Here is a 21,102-nt window from a genome sequence, read left to right as displayed (position 1 = left end):
ATATTTTGCGGCAATTAAACATCCGATGTTTCACCAATAAATAACGACTTAAGTTCGGACAAACTGTACTTAAATATTGTCTAGCACTAAATACATTAGCCAATTTGTAACACGGCATTCAACAACTGGCAAAGTTTGTGCCATAACACTTACACGAGGAAAGCATGGCGATCTGTGGTCACTGGTAAGAGTATAAGCAGCAAAGTACAGCAAAAATGTTTTTTGCGTGAATTACTGCAGATTTATATTTGTGATTAAAAAATGCCTATTGTTCAGATAAATACTTTTGTTAGTATATTTTGCTTTTTGTTTGTGATGTTACATACAAATTCCTAAGACGGATTTAAACGTTTTAGAGACATATCTCAAATATGAGACAGTTAACTGCCAAGTGCCAATAAACGCTTGAAACTATGTCTAACCGTGGATTGTTTGGTTCTACTGAAACTCCATCATTTGGTTTTTCACCGTCCCAAGAACAAACAACCAACAGCGCTTTATTTGGATCAATACAATCAACTTCATCAACCTCATCTGCCACAAGTAGCCGTGCCGGTTTGTTTTCATCACAAAGTAAGCCTGAATCGAAACCTTCATTTGGGTTTTCGTCAACCAGCCAAAGTGGATCATTATTCGGAAGTCAATCTCAACCAAGCGGAACGTCTTTTCAATCGGCAGGATCTTTTTCACAGAAAACAGAAATACCGAAATTGTTTGGGACTCCAGAACAGACGTCTAAACCTTCATTTTCATTTAAACAACCTGCAATCAATTCAACACCGATACAACAACAGCCTCAATCTGGTCTTTTCTCATCTTCGAATCAAACCAGTGGATTCAACACAGCAAATCCGAACCAACAGTTATTTTCCTCAAATCCTGCCGATTGGAAACCGCAAAAGTTGTTTGCTGGATCACCAGAGACATCCAATGTCGTAAACTTTGGTGCCTCAATCTCCCAACAGTTTCAAGGTATAACTTTGCTTAGTACAAGTGCAAGCACGTAGAACAGCCAATTTAATAACCACTGTGTATGTAGAGGCTAGAGCAGTGGTTCTCAAACTCGGTTTTCGGGGCCGCATGCGGCTCCAAACTACTTATTTTGCGGCTTACACCAGACCTCAGAAAACCACCAAACAATGCTATTTTAGCTTTTAAAGTAATAACCTTTATTGATTTTCTCAAGGTTTCGTTTTTTTGCGGCTTCCTGCACACTTAAAAAAATACCATTTGGCCCCGACAATAAAAAAGTTTGAGAACCACTGATGTAGTATAAAGGTATTGTGTAAAACTATGTAATTCCTTTTTTGTGGACAAAAATTGATTACATTACCCAATGTCAATGGAGGAGAACTGGGCATACATATATAACTTATAAAAGTTTCTTTGCAGAAAAACCACAACAAAGTGTCTCTCGTCGGACAATACTTGAGAGAATTGGCAGAAAAAGATCTTTGGATGATTCTGAAGGTAAAAAAATGCACCTTCAACTGGCATTTTCCCCATGCTTGGCATTGTCAATAGAATTTACTTACAAGTAGTTATGTTTTGCTAAACCAGTGTTATAACAGGTGGTAGTGGGAGAGTTGATGACAACGAACAAGTTCCAACAAGTCATGCGGATGGAAACAAACCACTGAAGAGAATTGCACAAGGACCAGCTCCTGGTAAACTACATAGTTTAACACAAATCTAGTTTCTATCAATAAGGCAATGCGCAATAAAGCATTAACCATTTTACACAAACAAAATGTACTCAAGAAGAGTGGCAAACTTTCAGCGTCAGCGTAATAAGTAAAGGCAGATCCGTCGGTCACCACCCTGTTACACAGACGGATTCCTGTCGTCCAAAGTAGGGCAACCTTTTCGCATGTGCGGGTCAAAACGTAGTTATATATTGTGGAGCCGGCCGCAACGATGGTCGTGTAATAACATAGCAGTGGTATGCAAAGTCAAATACACAATGATTTTGTCTTGTATGTAAAATGCCTATTCTTAGTCATAAACTAAAACTGTTTGAGGTAACAAATCTTTGGTACAAAAATGGGATTTAACACACACAGTTCATCCGGCCGATCAAAATAAAATCCCAGTCGCGGGCCGTAGGTTGTCCACCCCTGCTGTAGTCTTTTCTGACATTTTACTTACTGCTTTGCATGTGTTATTTTTATTTTATACATGGTATTTCAGTTTGTTGTATCTTGCCAATGTTGTTGCAGGACTTTTTAGTCGAACAGTGGCTGGTGTTGGTATCAAGATTTCACAACAAACAGCTTCAAATCAGCAAAACTTTCCAAAACGACCTTCAGGAAGTATGGGAGCTCCTATGATGAGTGAGTTTGGGTTGCAGTTTAATTTGTGTTCTATGATGTTTAGTTACCTTGGGTTATGTGTTTTTAACATGCCATTACTCTGGTGAAAGCGCCACAAAAGGGACATTGACAAGCTTACTTTTGAATAAACTGCTGAAAGAACAACAATTTTACTTTATTTGATAGCAACATTTGATACATACATATTTTGCATACATGTTTTATTGTGAACAAAAATATTGTATATCCAGAAAGGTTTGAGGTAGAACTATTAGCTTACAATTCATCTGTACTTTGGTTGCACTAAAGTTTTGATGTTTTATGACAGAAACTCCAGTCAGAAGAAAATCTTCATCAGCTCTCACTTCTCCAACTGAAGCTGCTTTAATCCCAACTTTAACTGCTCTGAATTGCACAAAAATTCCAGAACAATTTAACAACAAAGAAAAGCTGAGGAAATATTTTTCAAGGTTTGTGTGATGTAACAAACTATTCTCTTTATAAGCTGCAGACAGCGCATTTGTTTCGACCTAAAAGGTCTCATCAGTGCAGCTAGTGACAAAAGCTTGGCCGTATTGGCTAGTGTAGCCATCCAACTGCACTTCAGTTTGTTGGGAGCAACAGGGCTTTTACATTAATACTGCAACACTGAGCCGACTTCACTTTTGCTTCCCAAGCAGTTGCTTGGCTATTGTGACCCAGTTTCACCTGTGCTGTATGCCCAGTTGTGACATCGCACAGACTAGGTGAGGCATGGGCTTTAAGCCTTTTACTACCAACAAACTGGAGTGCCATTGGATGGCTATACTAGCCAATACGGCCTATGTCTTGTCACCAGCTGCACTGGTGAGGCTTTATAGGTTGAAACAGTGTGTTCTGTCTGCAGCTTATCATTTCTTGCCTCGATGCTTCCACATATTCCCTTTATTACATGAAATAATACCCCAATATTCTTTTAGGTTTGGAAAAGTTAAACTTGTTCGCTCAAACCCTGCCAAGAAAACTGCTTTCATACAATATTACACACATGAAGATGCAGCCAACGCCAAGAAGAGAGGAAAGGTATGTACTCACTGATATATTAGGCTACTGAGCTTCGTAGATTATGAAGGCATTTATGAACTACATTATATTTTCACTGATGATGAAAATTGTTTTTGTCAAAATGTCTGTTTAATAAAATGAATATGTTTTATTCTAGTTTTTAACAAAGTAATCTGTATATTGAATTATGACTTTTTTACTTTCGTCGTGCAGAAAATATTCGGTCCAGCACACGAGATTTGTCTTTATTTTTACAAACGACGAGGCCAGTCTACTGACAAGATGGAAGGTATGTTGTTATTTAATTCATCAATAATAAAGACATTTGTTAACTTTTCCTTATTGTGTGCAGTAGTATAAGATTTTTCCATGATTCCTTGTTTGCTGAAGCTATAACTTGATCACAAAGATTTGTTTTTGTGTTATTTTAGAAGAAGCCCCACCTCCAGCGCCTCCAGTGGAAGTTCCAAGAAAATATGAGGTCATAATTTTGTTTTTTTGTCTTATAAATTTCTGAGACTCTACTAATCCTGTTTTTATGATAAAATTATCTATGTTACCAGCATCAAGTGACATAGCTGAAAAATAAAATGTTTTTTTAATGATTTTAGGAGTCAAGCAAGAAGCCTATGTTTCAAAAAAAGACTGTGGTACGAACTGGAAGCGTTCGACAACGAAGATTTCAAACAGATAAACCTTCTCTTAAAACCAGGTTGGATTCATAAATATTTGGGTTTTAATCAGTTTTACCCTTGTGCAGTTTTTTAACCCACATTGTTTTACACTAAAGTAGCTTTAGTGTAAAAGAGAAATTTACATTTGTCTTTTTTAATGCTTAGGCTGTCAATGGCAGTTTGGAAAATCTATAAAATGTTCAATAGCAGCGCCAAAGCAATAATCAAACACTTGGTAGCTGAGTTCAAATTCTGTACATGTAGCTGTTTGTTTTCTATGATGCTAAATGCCCTGACTTTTCCCTCTCTGCAATGACGTTAATCACTGATTTGTGTTTGCAGTGGTTTGTTTTATGCGAGAACCGATTCAGAAAAATTGCAACTACTGGAAAAAATTGAAAAGATTCTTCGATCAAAGATTGTTAAAGAATCGAATCTCTCCAAAGCGAAAGTTGCGATCGGAACATGTCCTGATATGTGTCCGGGTAGGTTAAAGTTATTGTTTGTATAAACTACACTAAAGATTTGTTGGTATATTTAGATTGAACTGTTGCATTTTTTCCTAGCAAGGTAAAAAATATGGATTTTTGGAAAAATTTGACTTTTCCTTGCAAAACAAGCAGAATTTTGTTGACTGATTCGCACACCGAAGAATTGCTGTTATTATTATTGACAGAAAACATAGTTAATTAGTGCTTGTTGAAAAAGGCAAAATACTAATTGTCAACCTTTATTATACGGCTGTTTGAATTGTAAATCGAGTTATTTTGTGATTACAGAAAAGGAAAGGTATCTGAGGCAGCATAGAAATCTTCTTGCAGGTTACGAAATGGACCCGGGAAAAATATTAAATCACAATCTTGCCGTGAAGGAATACAGCAGATCTTCAGCGGATCAAGTAAGCAAACCACAGTTCACAATTCATCTATGGATGTTGTTAATCACACGTCCAGTTTTCCGAGCCGTTTATGCTGTTAATTGGATTATGTGTTTTACAAACAATGGGTTTGGGATTCACAATTTCCTAAATACACAATGATTCGGTTAGCACTTACCCAAGATTTGTCTAAAATAATAAAAAAATTGGAAAGCTTAAATAAACTGCTGCTGCCAGGAATAACCGATTAACAGTGTTGCAGCCTTTCCAGCCGTTTTTATTCTAACAAGCCGATGTTTGGATGTCCCATACGAGACACCTTCATCAGGGTAATGACAACAAATTAAAAAAACAAAGTTGTTATAAAACAACAAGGGCGATAAAACACAGTGGTAACAAGCTTGTAAAACATGAGTTGTACCAAAAGCGTTGGAATTAAATTTGACACAATCCACAAAGAAATAAGACATGCTTTTTTAATGCACTTGTGTAGGAGGAGGCATTAGCCCATGAACTCCGCCCCTCTCCAGTTCTACGGATTACAATGGATTATCTACTCACTCATGTCATGAAGCAAATTGACTCAGAGAGGATTGCAGACTGGTAAGACTAAAACAATCTTGAAATATTTTGCATTTCTAGTTTGTTTTCTTGTAAAGAAAGTTTGCTATGAAATATCTGTTGTATATCAGGTATGATTTTCTGTGGAACCGAACAAGGGCAATCAGAAAAGAAATTTCAATTCAACAAGCCAACGATCCACTAGCTGTGCAAGTTGCAGAGGAATGTGCGAGGTAAAATACAAAACATATAGAAAGAGATGGTAGTTACAGTTTGCTATTGTAAATCATTTATTGCTTTGTATCTATAAATCGGTTAAATAACAACATCATACATGGATCAGCTCATAAGTTTAATGATGAATATAACTACTCATATAGACGTAAAAAGCAACTGGTTTATTATTCAAACGTTTTGGCAAATGCTCATGCTATCATTAGTGATATGTGGGGCCATGAAAAACTGTCATTCTTTCTCAATTAACAAGCAAACTTTAACGGTAAAACTTGAAATTTAAATATGTATTATTTCCAGGTTTCACATTTGTTGTGGTCATGAATTATGCGAGGAAGATAGATTAGTGTTTGACCCAAAAATCAACAACGAGAACTTGGAGAAAGCGATGAAGACAGTGTTGGATATGTACAATGATGTGAGAAGCAAACACACTCATGGTGAGCAATACACGGCAACTGTAGCTCACTAAACAATGTCTTTACTCATCACAAATATTCAGTTTGCCGTTTGGCCCAAACCAACCTATTTATATGTAGCTCAGATAATGTTTTGTAAAATCTTTTAACCCACAATCTTATGTACATGGCAAGCCTATCTCGTTGGTGTCACACACATACTTTGTTTTAAGGCAGAAAGTGCCATCTGGTGGGCAGAAATTATTGTTTTTTTGCAAATTTTGGTGACTTATTTGCAAACCCACTGGTTAAGAAACACTGAACTATGTATTGGTGTCTGCAATCACAACAAGATAATCGTTGCCATTCAATCAGCTTACAGTAAAACCAATGGACGACAAAATCCTTGGTAAAACAGAATCAGTCGGTTTTAAATGAAGGAATATATATTTCGCCAATGTGGCATCATCAGTTCCTTATTCAAATAGAACAATTCAAATAGGAAATTATAGTTAAAAGGCAAACAATGATAGTCAGTTTAAGGCATGCTGTTGATGGTTTTGATCTGTTACTAATGTTGTCACTTTGATCAATCAGCTCAGGTACAGAACATACAGTTTTGAATTTCAACCTTCATATTAACAATATACAAAATGCTCAAGGACAGCAGATGATCAGTGTCATTGTAATGTTTATTAACAAAACAGAAATATTAGTTTCGCATGTTTAGAAGACCTCGTCAGTCTATTTCAAATAGACTCTTCGTTCCTGTTTAATACTTGCTATTTACAATGTTTGTATTGAGCAGATTTGATCAATGAGTCGGAGTTTCTGGCGTACCACATTCTACTCAACATCAACAAAAGTTCAGATGTGCTGAGGTGTGTGGGAAATCATGTTCATTTTGTATCACAGAATACCATGTTAGTGATTTTACATTACAGGGAGTTGCAAAACATGTCACATGAAATTCGTGAATCTCGTGATATCAGGTTGGCTGTAGCAGCTTTCTCTGCAGTTCACAGCAACAACTATTCACGATTCTTCAGTGTGTTACAACACACATCATATCTACAAGCTGCCATTCTACACAGATACTTTGAACAGGTTTGATTTGTTGTAAAGTAGCATGAGTGAAACCAGTTCCTATTCATCAGATCAACTCCCAGTAAAATATTGTAGGGAACGAAAATCTGCTTTATCAAGTGGTTTGTGAAAAGTTTGTTTGGCAAAATTCGTCAATTTCACGGAGTTCAGTTGTATGAAAACTTCATACTTAGAGCTTTATACTAAGTTGACTCAATGCTTGCTTTATTTATCTTTAAACAACTTGTAATATCCCAGTTTCAAGTTGCAGACATAAAACAATGTTTGGCTATTTGTTTAAATTATGTTAATCTTCTTTTGTCCTGTAAACATAATGTGTATTGGCAGGTTCGGAAACAAGCAATTGTAACGATGGCTCGAGCTTACAGCACTGCAAAATCTAATGCTGTTTTGCCTGTTGAACATGTCATCAAAGTTTTACATCTGAATGATGTTGATGAAATGACGTCGTTTTGTAACGATCATATGATACCCATGAACAATGGGTAAGTTATGTTATCATATATGATGTGGGCTAAAATTGATAAAAGCACATTGTACTCCAAATCAAATATGTAACAGTTTTCCTTCATAATTTTTTTTTATATGTCTCTAAAAAAAATTTAATGTGACATAATTAACAAAACACAACTGTTAACTTGATTTTATTTTTAAATTTGTTTTAAGAACTTTATCAGAAGTTCAATTTTGCTAGAATTGATTTTCCAAAAAATCCACGCTTTGTTTTAATCACAGACACATTGAATTGAGTCGTTCAGAATCATATGATACAGAGGATGGTGTCACGATCATGAAATCACATGAGATCGCAGCAAAAATGCACGGAAGAAATCTTGGTGAAATTATTGCTCACAACCGTGAACCATCTCACGAAATTCATGAACCTGTGTCAAGTTTTGATGAAAATGGAAAGTAAGAAATAAAATTACTTCAGGAGTTGGGTAAAAAACGTTTACATCTGCCTTCTCCAACCTATTTTATGTCACCTATAACTAGATTGTTGTACTTTGTGCTTTTAATTTGGCCTCTTAACGTGGCCAATGCTGCCCGTTTTAGGAGGTTTATAATATTTGATTGCATTTTAACAAAATATCAATATATCAGATTATGCATGAAGGCGAAAATTATCATTTACGAAAGTGGAGAGTTGGGTAAAGAGGTTGAGATGTGGTGATCTAAATTAACATTATTGTGATTTCTGTTCTGCATCCACTAAAAGTTATAAAGTTTCATTAATTTTGTTTCCCACAGATACATTGGCCCTCATACTGCTTTGCTTAATATGGATCCCACAGCTGAAGTTGAAAAGGAAAAACCGTCAAATGGTGAGAAAATATGAAGTCATGCTCCTAAAAGATAAAAATGTACAAAATTTTTACTAACATTTTTCCAACATGTTTAGTTGTCGCCCCAGCCCCACCTAGTGTTGAGCAACAAACGATGACGTCAACTACCGTGATCTTGCAGAAGAAAGGCGTAACTGACGCGGTGGGTTTGTAATGAATAAAACCACCTCGCATGTCAGTCTATAAAACACAAGGCTTGATTTTAACAACTGATTGATTATTAGAGCAAAAATCTGAGCCAGTATATTGGTGTAAAACATAACAGCTCCGATTTTTTGCTCAGATTATTCTAAATCGTGAATAGTGTACCTTAGTTGACTTTTCTTTCATAACTTCATATTTGTTTTATTTAAATTTCCCACCCTTACAGCATGTGAAGACGGTAACTGTTCAACTTTTCCGGGATGTTATGGAAGAAATGATTGAGGATGTGTCTGAAGAGGTAAAGTTTTGTGTAAATTCTTACATTTCTATGTGTTAGCGTGAGTCCCGGAAAGACTCCTGTCGTGGGTTCGAATCCCACCGCAGATTTTTCTAGCCTACGCTTTGCCATATGGTGGTGAATGCTTGGGAGACCAGCTGATTCGGTATGGCGCCTTTGATGGGACTGGCGTAATGAGATTTTATCTGTTAATAAACATATTTTTAAATATTAATGCTTTTTGCCTTGTTTTTTTTTTGCAAAAGTTGACGTCCTCTCATATTTATATTTGTTGCAATTACGATTGCAGGTGATACAGGCCACAATTAAAGTCACCGCTTCAACTAGAGTTTGTGGTGATCTCATCGGAGAAGTCGTAACAGAACAAGTCCGAAATATTTCGCAAACCATATTTATTGAAGAGAAAACGGAACTGGAAGAAAGAATCGCCAGGTGACGTCACGATGCTAATGTTTGTTTTTATATTTCACATCAACACGCGAACCTATACAAGGGCATTTTCTGTTAGTCGATAAACCAGGCTTGTAAGTGGGCCAAAAATTGGGCCCAAAACCCGAAAGTACAAGCCCGAAACCCGGTTCCCATCCGATGTCTTTGAAATACAAAACCCGAATCGGTCGCGCAAGTTGATAAAAAATGTGGAATTGGTCTCGAATCAAGTCCGTTTTATTGAAAGAAACTGAAGCCCGCACCCGGACCGACTAACAACTCTTCGGTCAACAATAAAGACACGCCCATGTGTACATAACAGTGTCCCAAGCGCGCCAATGCAAATTAAACCGATGACCCTTACATTTCCGCATGGTTAATATCATGTCAAGAAAGTATCTGCCCTGCGGTGGGATTCGAACCAACGACTGTAGCCTATCCGTTTATGCCATAACGCAAATGAACAAAAAGAAAAGATCTCTCAACAAAATTGATTAACCAACAGTTTCGACAAATATTTTGTGTTCCTAATTGTTTTCATTTTCACCTCAGGAAGGAGAAAGAAGAGAGAGAAGCGGAGCAAAGAGCAAAAGAGGAGGCGGAGCGAGTTGAGAGTGAGAGAGTGAGATTGGAAGCCGAAGAAAGAAGAAGAAAGGAAAAGAATGAATCAATCGCGCGGTGTGTGGCGATCCTCTGTGACGACATACAAGGAGAGGTTGTCATGGAGATTGCGAATAAAATTGCCAAAGATCAATTGAGGTGAACAGCATTAATTGAGCTTGATTCTTTCAAACAGAAGATAATTCATTTTTTTCTCAGGCGAACTTGTACGTTACATCTTGTGACCCTCATTATTGTGTGCTGTAACTTCATGATTTCTTTTAAGAAGTTGTAAAATATCAAAACGTGTGACAATTAAATATATCATGTAATTCTTATCAATAGTGTGTGTGGTAAATAATTGATTGGATGTAGTATGTTTAAGTTAAAAGACAAATAAAAAGCCAACTTTCTGTTATTTAATACATTTACTATTTCCACTTTATCAACTAACAATGCCTCAGGAACTGTTCGACCGCGTGTACACTTGTCATGTATTTGTAGTGAAAAAGAATGAAAATAAATTTCTTTTTGTGAAAATAATTTTACGCATTTCAGGGAAGAGAGGTTGGATTGGTACTCTGACATCATCACTAATGACGTCATCAACTCAACAACGGGTGATGATTTGAGAAAAGTAGTTAAATCGGTTGTGAAGGATGAGAGGAGAGTTAAGTTGGATGAGATCAAGAAACAAGTCCACACAAGAATTTCCGTCATTAATTTTAAAAGGTACATTGGATTTTTTCGTGAATACGTTGAAATTATTTGTTTTTAATTAGCCTTTGTGCTTTAATTTTTCGGCCGATTAAGTTAATGATTTAATTTGGTTTAGCTCGGTTTATGTTTTGTCTGACAACAAGCTGTTAGAAAAACACTTGGTGTTGGTTCGGTGTCTGGGTGCGTCAAGCTCGTGGCATTGCAATGCCGTGACCTTGAGACGACCTTGAGATTTCGCATCCCGCTTAACTGCACGAAAAGTTTGTCCTGAAATCAACTTTCTAACTTGGAACACTCAGTTTTTGGGGAAAATCGTTGTTGTTGGCGAGTCAAAGGTCAAATCACAAATTATAAAATTAACAATTATTTGCATGTAGAAAATATGAAATATATGGGTTTGACCATGATGCGATGTGGAAATTGAGGCATGATTGATGCGTCTTGTTGTTATTCCTGCAGTTCCTGCACAGTTTGAAAGCAACTGAGGCATTGATCGCAGAAAGCCAGACAAGTTGTGGCTTTCTCTATTTTACCTGTGAAAACATCTCCAGTTTAGTTTAGTTGTTAATGTGCTGAAATATTTCTAGTTTTTTTATCTTTACTTTCGCCTGGTTGCTTCGGTTGTTGGCAAGTCGGACAAACATCTTGAGGTTCAACTTTCCGTTCGCATTCGGGGCAAGTTTCTCCAATTTCCAACTTTACTAAAAACAACAGAAAAACTTTTACGAAGATTAACATTAGTTTATAACCGAGAATTGCTCTTCCAGCAGTTTTATTATAAAGGAGTAACCGACGTATCGATGTCCCATACGCGAGACGCCTTCATCAGGATTATGGCATATATTGGAAGCAAATTTATTTTAGTTTTTAAGTTTTGAACTACGCTTACGTCGGTTTTAATCAACACCAACTTACTGCGAAAAAATCACCGAATATGATTCACAATTTCTGTGCGAAACCGAGTAAAAATCAAAGTATAATTTAGTTGTGAATTCACCGTCGCGTTCGTGCAGTGCATACGACCTCGGTTGTTCGGTGTGCGGGGATTTGAATCCTCTGTTGTCTTGACCGTAAGACATCGCGTTAAAGTGGAGAGGTTTCGTTTTGTGTTGGAGAACAAACGATGTTATCTCGAGTGGGTGTGTTGATTAACTTTGTAGCGAGAAATATTGCCTGTGTTTGCTGTTAAACAGAAAGCAGCTTCCAAAATTTTCCTTCACAAAAAAAAACTAAAATGTATCTTGAATGATGAATGAAAGACTTTAAGTTGCGTCAATGTAAAAAAACAAGAGTTAATATTTCTATGGATGATTATTTGCCATTTTACGTTTCAACTGGATCTAGTTCGTACTACGCACGAAATTCGTTTCTTATTAAAATCTGAAGTTTTCAATAATTTCTGTTTTACGGAAACCAACTTTCGTTTCATGTTTTGCGGCTTGATGACAAATCAAGGACGTGAATCTCGATTCTGTGTTACTCGTGACTAAATCAACCACACTCATGAAATTAAAATTTCAAATGAAGATTTTCTCATGCAAACTTTGCAGCGAATAAAGAATAATTGCCACAAAAAGTTTAAATTCCACTGGTTTAAATGAAACGGTTGAACTTTGTACGGAAAAAAATTCAACACTATTTCTTATTAGTATCGGACTTAATTCAAAAAAAATGTTTTTAAAAAATAATTAGTTTGCGCAGGCTAAATCAGGGGTCGGCAACCTTTTTTAGACTGCGGACCGTTTTTGAAAGTAAAATTTTATCGCGGACCAGTCTTCAAAAACTACAAATATTCGGCAATATAAACGCTTCAATTACTTTATCATTCCCGGGATACATGAGCAAAATGTTTTAAAGCATTTAACCTGAAAAAGTATACGGCCCGGTAACGAACTCCTCGCGGACCGGTACCGGGATGCCGACCGGCGGTTGCCGACTACTGGGCTAAATTATTATTTTTTTCGATTCAGTATTCAGTATAATTGTAGTGCAGTGTTTTTGAAACAGAAATCCGTCGCGTTTAACTCGCAACAAAAAAATCGAATATTTTGCGGTAAAAGTCCACAATCAAAAATGTTTAAACTCTGCATAACAACAAACTGTTATTTCTGTTTAGCCTACGTCAGTTTTTGTTCCGTTTATATTTTTTAAAAGTTGTAATTTTAAGTCTAAACTAACAAACTGTGACACAAACGTCACAATGTCTCATTGTTCGCTAACTGTGCACTGACGCAAGCTGGTAACCTTTCACCTATTTAATAGAAGCGATTTATTCTTTCCACTCAAAAATTTTTTCGACAAAATCAAGAACCTAAGGGCAAGCAAAAATACGAGTGCTTGTTCAGTGGTGGGGTTCATTTTTTTGTCAGCCGGTTCTATCACAAAAGTCATATTTTTCAGCCGGTTTTGTTACAAAAAGTCCATTGACAGTAACCAGTAATGCTAACCAGTTCGCTGATCTCATAAAATTTCGTGAGACGGTTCTATAGAACCTGTGCGAACCCGCTGAATCCCACCACTGGGTTTTTGTCAAAATCCTTTTACACACTGCAACCGAAAAATCCACACTCCCAGGTTTGATGTGATTGGCTGAATTTTCCTTCTTCACTCTTTTACTCGAAGGAGAGAGAGTCAATATCTTGTGTGCAGAGGTTGACCGGTACAAGGTTGAGCGAATCAATGATTTCATTCGTCGTCCGTTAATCGCAGCTTGAATAACGTTTGGATTTTAAGGCACAATGATAATTGTTGCACATTAATGTGTGGTGTTTGCCTATCGCACCATGCAAACGTTAGAGCTACTAACATTAGAACTTACATCAGAAAGGTTTGGTAAATACCGATAGATGGCGTATAGAGAGTAGTTATTTAAACTAGCAGTGAGACTGGGATAGGGTTAGGGTCTAAATTTAACATAAACAACTGGGTTAATTTTGTTATTATTATGAAACCTCAGACTAACCTAATAACCGTCAGCATTTTTTACACAAACTGCATTTAAAATACTGGAGTGCACCACCTACCGGAATTTAGCAAACCTGTGTACTGTGAGTTACTGTGTCAGTAGCTCTACCATGCAAACAGAAATCACAAAAATCCCGGTTTTAAAGTCTCCAGCCAACAAATTTATTTGCTCCCTACTATTATGCAAAATTTGTTTACTGTTTCGATTCCTGCATAACTTTTTAACCATCGTATGTGAGTATAACATCTGAGAATCCCCTGTTCCTAACAAGTTTCAACATTTTTGTGGCAGATGGCAGAAATCGTTGACGAACTTGAGGCGACAACGTCACGCCCGAGAAACGTTTCCCAGCGCTCCGTTCAACCGGAAGTTAGATAAACAGATTTCCGATCTACTTCCGGTCACCTCCGGTGGAATTGACGCAGAGAAATGGAGATTTTCACTTGATAAAATGCACAACTGCCAACTCGCTGTCGAATCCGCACCGAGGTAATCACATAAAAGTTTGTTTGTTTAAGATATCATCCACTATTGGATTTGTAAAGCACCTGGCATTTTTTCTGGATAAATGTACTGTCGTTATCAGGCAAAAAATTAGCCTGCGGCGGGTTACGAACCCACTACAGGAGTCTTGACTTGAGACTCGACTAAAAGGACTCGTTACCCAACTCTGCGACTCTTGTTTTAGATTGTTGGAAAAACATAAAGAAGTTATTGAAAGTTTGCGAGAAACAACAAGAGGCGCTATTTCGATGCGAGTCGCTGCGATGTCACATGATCTGCCACTGACTGACTTGTACCACGATCATTTCGTTCTTCCTAAACTGAATGCGATCGTAAATACTGGGAGTAACAACATCGTAAATTACTGGTGGAAAATTTGCGTTGGATTCCAGCAAGAATCTTCAGAAAGGTATTTGTGTGACAAATCTTTTTAAAGTTTTCTAAATATGTTATCGTTGTCATTTGTCAATATTAAAATGACTTTAAACAAATAAACGAGACATATTGGCTGACTGGGCGGAGACAGGAGCAGTGGTGGAATTCACATTTGTTTGTCAGCTGGTTTTATCACAAAAGTCATATTTTTCAGCCGGTTCTGTTACAAAAAGTCCATTAACAGTAACCAGTAATGCTAACCGGTTCGCTGATCTCGTAAAATTTTGTGGGATGGTTCTATAGAACTCGTGCGAACGGGCTGAATCCCATCACTGGACAGGAGATAAAAATTGCTGTAACATGCCTTGATGTAAGGTTGGGGACATTAAATGTTAGGTACCTTAAGTTTTGTGTTCATCTAAAGTAGGTTTAACACAACAAAATATTTTTAGAATTTCCCTGCAGTGGATGAAAAATAAGTTTGGATGTCTGAATGAAAATTCTGCTGTGGCTTCAAAAATATTTGTGAACGAGAAAAAGATTTCATGCAAAGTTACAACTTGTGTTGAGGTAAAGGTTTTTGGTGCTGACTCGGTTTAGTCAAATGTACTCTGGTTTTGCATAGTTGGTGTTTATAAATGTCACTTTCACTCATCATACATGTTTTCCAATTAAGTATTTTTTGTTAAATTATTTTTTCATTAAAGCTTTGTTGATTATTACAGACAATTGAGATTGTTACAAGACAGAAGTTGTTAGGAAGTACAAGTTTGGTTTATGTCGTCACATATGATAATCATTTGTCAGCAGCAAAGGTAAGAAATCTAAATCAATAGCTTTGTTTGGTTAACTCACAATGTTTATGCTTTCACAGGCACATTTACAAAATATTTTATCGAGCAAACCAAGTTTTCCACCAATTTCTTTACTGATTGTGGTTTTTGGTAACTTAGCAACTGTTTCTTCAGGTTAGTTGCACTGTGATTATGATGTAACAATCAAATATCAGAAAAACTTTAATGTGATCGTTTATTTCACAGAACTTGGGTTGGACGAATTATTGGAGCAGAATTTAATTTCGAAACACCAGATTATTTATTTTACTGATGAATATTCTTTCACTGAAAATAGTAAAAAGGTAAAAACTGGAATTTTGTGCATTATTATAATATTAAAACTTGCCTTATTAATGTCAATTAAATGGCCAAAATCGCAATAATGCCCAAAACTTGTTTTCCTGTTTTCGTGACACTTTATGTCCAACTTCCCCACCAAATATTGGACATTAGTTGTACACTGATGTATTTTAGTGCACACAACTCTTTACGGAGAGCCTTTGTTCTTGTGTAATTATTTTTCATCATATCCGGCTGCCCTTGTGCATTTTCGCTTGTTGTGCTCGCAATACACCATTCATTGCTCTGATGAAGCCCTACCGATCTGGTGGGCGAAACGTCAGCAAAAATACATGTTCTTGAAACAACGACTAGTATTTTATTTAGCATCACACCAGTTCACCACAAACTTGTTAAATTATGACATTTGTTGCACAATCCTTTTGAGTGAGGAAAACCTATAACCTTTCTCAAAAACATTTTGTTTCGTGTTCAGCTCGAAGACGGGATAATTTGGCTGGCGACAAACTCACTACCTCCACCATGTGTTCGATTCAACTTTCTCCGTGAAATTTTGGAGGAGCAGATCTCATACAAATACATCACTCCGATGTGTAGACATCAAACTTTAAGGGAGAAAATTGGTTTACCTGCCATGGTAGTTTAATCTTCATTTATTTTATTTTCTCAAACACATGAACTTGGTGTACAGAAAAAACAATTTTTTGCCTGTTTAGTTTGATTCAAATCTTTTCACGTGCAAAACCAACAAATGGCTTAAATGATTTGTATTGTTTGAGAATAAAAGTGAAAATACTTGAAGATTTAAAATTTTAATCAAGTTGAAATATTTGACAGAATTTTTGCTGTTGTGCTAATGCAGTATAAAATATGTTTTTGCTTGCTTAATATCATCTCATAAACATTTTGTTGCACTGAATTCACAAAACTACACATTGTATGTTGGCTAATCAACCACAATTTGTTTCCAGCAAGCAAATGATGTGATTGAGATCTACAATGGTTTACTTTTAACTTTGAGTGATGTTTTGACGAATCGTGAATTGATCAATGTGTCGTGGCCTCCGTATCAGATGATTGGTGAAGGTAAGAAATATTTGTTTGATGTGACAGGAATCCACCATGGGCTAACCAAGTAGTACTTAAACCTTTAAAATTTTGTGACCCCCTCATAGTAACCCTGATAACCTGTGACACCTCGCTCAACAGTAAAAAGTCCATTGTACATTAAAAGTATGTTACATGGTAAATTGCAAAATTTAAGCAAATAAGTAGATGGGAAACTTTCAATTTCCTGGTGGTTGTCACTGTAGTATGGGTCCAGTTGTTGCATCCCAGGAAACTCCCTGAGGCCCCTGTTGCAAAACATTCAGCTATCCTGGGCCAGAGTTTACAACATTTTTTCACTCGAAACTTTGTTCTTGGTAAGTTTTTATAAATATTTTTGTGCAGATGAATCAATCCCATGCAATCTTTCATTAACATGGAATACACAACAACAGTTCGACAAAATCACGTCAATTTTAACCTCTTTACAACTTCCAGAATTTCCCACCACACATAACACAGGTGAGCATTTGTTATTGGAAAGTCCACAATGCATTTGTTTGTTAGAAACCTCATGCAATGTTGATACATGTTTATGTGAACATATTGTTGCTGAGAAACTTTTTTTCTTCTGTATAAAATGTTTAAAACAATAAAATATTTTTTGAAACATACTTTTTGCAACCTTCACCTTTTATAAAGCAGTTGATTTTGTGTTTTATTTATTTCTACATCCATGAGTTGAACACTTGTGCAACAATATTCAGATTCATCTGATACTTTACATCAATTGATCATGGAATATTGCCAACATGTTTGCCCACACAATCACTCGCTATTGTCAGCAGTCAACAAAAACCTGCAAAAAATATTCAGCAAAATTATCAAACAATCTTACAGCGATGAAAACCAATTGACGATTGTTGAGCAGTTGCCATGCCAAAATATCATTGAAGCTGTGGCCAGTTCACTGTTTGAAACTGTCACATGTAACAAGTACATTGGTGGGTAAACCTTATGATTGGTTAACTTATTCAAAACTGACAAAGAGCTTGTGTGTCAGAAATGCAAAATAATGCAGATGATTTGATAATCCCTACCCTTAATAATTCCACTGATGATTCATGCCCTTAAAATCCCACTAATAATCCCACTGATAGAGACAACAGCAACTGTTGAAATGTTGAAGTAGTTCTTGCACTAACTCTCTGAAAGTTATTTTTTTGCTTGAGCTGTTTTTTTAAATGTGCGTACAGTCTTCATACATTGTTTATGTTTTTGTGTTATATTGTCACATTGTTAAATGTTGATGTATTTCTTTCACAAACTATCTGACAGATATATATTTTTTTTGCCTAAGCTACTTTATAGTCTGGTGTCTTCATGAGAAACTTGTTATATTGTCATACCTGTCAGCCATGTTTGTTTTGGGTTATTGTAATTTGCCACATATTTGCAGGTGATTTGGTTGTGGGATATTTTCCAGCCGATTTAGATTTGGTAAAAATCCCAAAACACTATGATGAGATGTTTTCTCAAACTGAGTTTTTGGCGATCTCCACTAAAAAGGAAGATCTTGAGAGGTACACTGGTTTACTTGATCACACAAAACATGCTGCTGTGGGTTCAAATCCCAATGTAACCAGTATGAAGTACTTCAAAACTATTGAACTTTTGGAATATATCAAATGTGTTTGTATTCTACAGACAACAAATGAGCAAAGTGGATTTAAGTCAGACGTTGCATTCAATGATGGAAGGTTCTGTTTCCAATTTGTCCAAAATACTTAACCAAACTTCACAGGTAATTACATCTCAACCAGATTAACTTGCAATTGTCATGTAAAGACATCTTTTAACCAAAGCCAGACAAATTCATAAAGTGTGCAGTGATATATATTGTTGTATGATTTGCAAGTCTCTTTTGAGTGTACAGTGACACACAGTAAACCTTGTTTAATCCGTATCTTCTCATAATTCGTACAAAATTTGAGGTACATTTGTAATGTGGCAAAACTAATCGGTATCGGTTAATCCAGCTTTTCATTTAATTGGGCCAAATTTTTTGCTCCAAACGGGTCTGGATTAAACAAGCTTTACTCTATATGGTACATATTTAAACATGATTTGCAGGACTTTCCCAGTTTAAAAGCTCCACAATGGTCAGGGAGCAATCCCATGCAAGGAGCGTTGCAGGAGACATCCAAACTTAAACAAAATATTCAGCTCGAAAAACAAAAAAGCCAAAGGTAAAATCCAGACTTGGTTGCAACCAGTGATAATGTTTATTTTTTGTGTTTTGTTACAGATTTGAAAGTCACCTTCGAGATCTTCTTGATGATGGAGGAATCGCAAACTATTCATTTGAGGCTGGCGATTTATCATTGCTCTTCAGTTAAATTTTTATTTTCTTGCCTTTTGCCTATGTATTTTGCAAGCATAAAACTGCCCAATAATAAATCACACTGTTTTGGTGCAAAACAACATGAAAACAAAACTCATTTATTAAATTTTGCAAACAGCTAAATCACATAATGTTGTCTAGACTGATAAATAACAAAAACATTTACAGACCAAAGGATGTACACAGTGGTGGGATTTAATTTTTTTGTCTCCCGGTTTTGTTACAAAAGTCTATTGACAGTCACCAGTAATGCTAACCGGTTCACTGATCTCATAAAATGTCAGAAGATGGTTCTATAAACAGGATCAATCCCACCACTGGATGTACAAAATTTTAAGCCTAGAAAATACTTTGTCCAAACCGAATAGTTTGACCCGCTTCAAGGTTTAATTTTGTTTCCTTTGGAGCTTCAAATATGAGAACAATTGTTGACCCGAGATTAAACTCTCCGAGAGCTTCACCTTTTGGGATCTCATATCCACTTTCACCAAAATTAGTTTCAAAGTATGTTCCAGGCTTAAACCTCAGTCTGTTCGTGTTCAACCAAACGTCTTCATAAACTTTGATGCTCCCAACATTTGTTGCACCAACAGGGGTTACAGAAAAATATCCGTGCTGCCATTCGCCCGACAAAACAACTCTTTCATTTAGGATAAACAGGTCCTTGACAATGTTTGCAATTCTTGGGTTGACACTTAGTAGGTCGCCTGGGAAATGTCGTCTGTGTTTCATCGTCCATTCGACAGGTGAGTGGAACCGGTGATAATCACCAGGAGCAAGGTAAAATACACAGTGGAACAAAGCATTGTTTTCTGGATCTTTCATAACAGCTGGGTGATAGTTTTGTAACGGCGCTTGCCCACTTTTCCAGTCGTATTTATAACCTTCTTCACTTCCCCATTTATCATGACTTGGTTCAGTAACAAGTGGCCCAAGTAATTTTTGTAGAGAGTATGTGACTCCTTTGACCTGCTCAACTCTCCCATTGACAATTTTTCCACATGACAAAACCTTTCCATCACACGGACAAACCACCTTAGCCGTGCTATCGATTGGACGTAAACTTAAATCCAGTGGTCGCCTGAAAAACTCTGCCAAACTTTTGTACATCTTAAAATCCTTAACAAGTGCTTCATCCATATTTACACTAAACAGATTGGAGTATGCACCGTACACCACTGGCCTTAGTACAGTATATACTTCCATATCAGTCAAGCGCCCCCAAATGCGTGAAACAAGTCTTAAGGGTGCAGCTTTGTACAAATAGACCACAGGTGATTTGGCAGCAGTTGATATTACTGCTGGATTGGAGACAGGTTCTTCTATAACATCGGAAACCATTTCAATAAATTCAGGCCAGAGTAATGAGGCCACAAACAAAAAAACTGCCAATTTGATGATGATTCTTATGAAAAGTTTGTAATCAGGACAGAGTGGGAATTTTTCCATTCCAATTTTTTGTTCCTCTTCCCATTTGGTGATAAGTTTTAACACAGGACTTTTTTGCTCTTTTAGTTCTTCCTCATTTTTGTCAATCTTTTTAAGTCCTTGACCGGGCATGTTGATCCCTGTGCCTGGTCTTTGAATAATTGTATGGAACAAACTTCTTTTTGGAACAACAGTAGCAAGTGGTCGAGCCAAGCTAACATGTTGCTCATAAGTTGCGATTGTCCTCCAATAAACTCTTGAAAAGTTGCACTCGCCTGTCGACTTTTTGCCAATTTCAAGTGTGATTTTTATCCTTGCCCTGCTTGCCAGAAAATGGCAATTCTGACACAAAAACTTACTCATTGACATTTTGCCTGAAAAACATAATACAAGTAAGAAATGAACGAAATAATGGAACGAAAGTGTAAAGGAGGTATGAATGTACACTGTACAGGTTTAAAACATGTACTTGATGTGTATTATATGGATAAAACAGAGG

At 36.5% G+C, this 21,102-nt stretch overlaps 2 protein-coding genes and 1 long non-coding RNA gene across 4 annotated transcripts; 1 reads left to right on the top strand and 2 right to left on the bottom strand.

Annotated features, from left to right (window-relative positions):
- The first annotated feature begins 43 nt into the window (after positions 1-43).
- LOC145204037 (germinal-center associated nuclear protein-like) lies at positions 44-19,298 on the top strand. Of its 2 annotated transcripts, XM_080076444.1 has the most exons (39): positions 44-184; positions 357-972; positions 1,393-1,470; positions 1,572-1,667; positions 2,220-2,333; positions 2,641-2,782; positions 3,272-3,374; positions 3,570-3,645; positions 3,788-3,837; positions 3,968-4,068; positions 4,373-4,515; positions 4,810-4,928; positions 5,401-5,510; positions 5,600-5,701; positions 6,003-6,142; positions 6,909-6,981; positions 7,045-7,207; positions 7,535-7,692; positions 7,943-8,119; positions 8,459-8,532; positions 8,610-8,695; positions 8,924-8,995; positions 9,285-9,427; positions 9,977-10,183; positions 10,583-10,756; positions 14,001-14,198; positions 14,398-14,622; positions 15,041-15,158; positions 15,314-15,403; positions 15,463-15,556; positions 15,629-15,726; positions 16,200-16,361; positions 16,696-16,810; positions 17,177-17,293; positions 17,539-17,775; positions 18,231-18,354; positions 18,479-18,575; positions 18,905-19,020; positions 19,080-19,298. In XM_080076444.1, the coding sequence occupies exons 2-39, from the start codon at positions 414-416 to the stop codon at positions 19,168-19,170; spliced, it is 5,142 nt and encodes a 1,713-aa protein (XP_079932570.1). In that variant the 5' UTR covers positions 44-184; positions 357-413; the 3' UTR covers positions 19,171-19,298. The 2 variants fall into 2 exon arrangements, with proteins under 2 accessions (XP_079932570.1, XP_079932568.1); XM_080076442.1 differs by lacking the exon at positions 44-184 and having other exon boundaries at positions 265-972.
- LOC145204046 (uncharacterized) lies at positions 11,050-11,905 on the bottom strand. Its single transcript, XR_013853436.1, has 3 exons — positions 11,742-11,905; positions 11,347-11,445; positions 11,050-11,277 (listed from the first exon to the last, which is right to left on the bottom strand). It is a non-coding gene; the product is annotated as an uncharacterized LOC145204046 (long non-coding RNA).
- Positions 13,223-20,978, bottom strand: LOC145204042 (phosphatidylserine decarboxylase proenzyme, mitochondrial-like). The gene is made up of 2 exons (XM_080076450.1): positions 19,477-20,978; positions 13,223-13,236 (listed from the first exon to the last, which is right to left on the bottom strand). The coding sequence occupies exon 1, from the start codon at positions 20,970-20,972 to the stop codon at positions 19,515-19,517; it is 1,458 nt and encodes a 485-aa protein (XP_079932576.1). The 5' UTR covers positions 20,973-20,978; the 3' UTR covers positions 13,223-13,236; positions 19,477-19,514.
- Positions 20,979-21,102: the final 124 nt, after the last annotated feature.

The sequence above is a fragment of the Phallusia mammillata genome, chromosome 8 (genome assembly GCF_965637545.1).
Source record: "Phallusia mammillata chromosome 8, kaPhaMamm4.hap1.1, whole genome shotgun sequence".
NCBI classification, from domain to species: domain Eukaryota; kingdom Metazoa; phylum Chordata; class Ascidiacea; order Phlebobranchia; family Ascidiidae; genus Phallusia; species Phallusia mammillata.
The sequence above is the reverse complement of the archived record's forward strand: the minus strand, read 5'-3'. Positions and strand labels throughout refer to the sequence as shown.

What these genes read in the sequence shown, in the direction of transcription:
- LOC145204037 (XM_080076444.1), top strand. Translation starts at nt 414, where the DNA reads ATGTCTAACCGTGGATTGTTTGGTTCTACTGAAACTCCATCATTTGGT. An exon ending in ATTGCCAAAGATCAATTGAG is followed by an intron (nt 10,184 to 10,582) that starts GTGAACAGCATT and finishes TACGCATTTCAG; the next exon opens with GGAAGAGAGGTTGGATTGGT. An exon ending in CAGCAAGAATCTTCAGAAAG is followed by an intron (nt 14,623 to 15,040) that starts GTATTTGTGTGA and finishes AAATATTTTTAG; the next exon opens with AATTTCCCTGCAGTGGATGA.
- LOC145204042 (XM_080076450.1), bottom strand. Translation starts at nt 20,972, where the DNA reads ATGTCAATGAGTAAGTTTTTGTGTCAGAATTGCCATTTTCTGGCAAGC.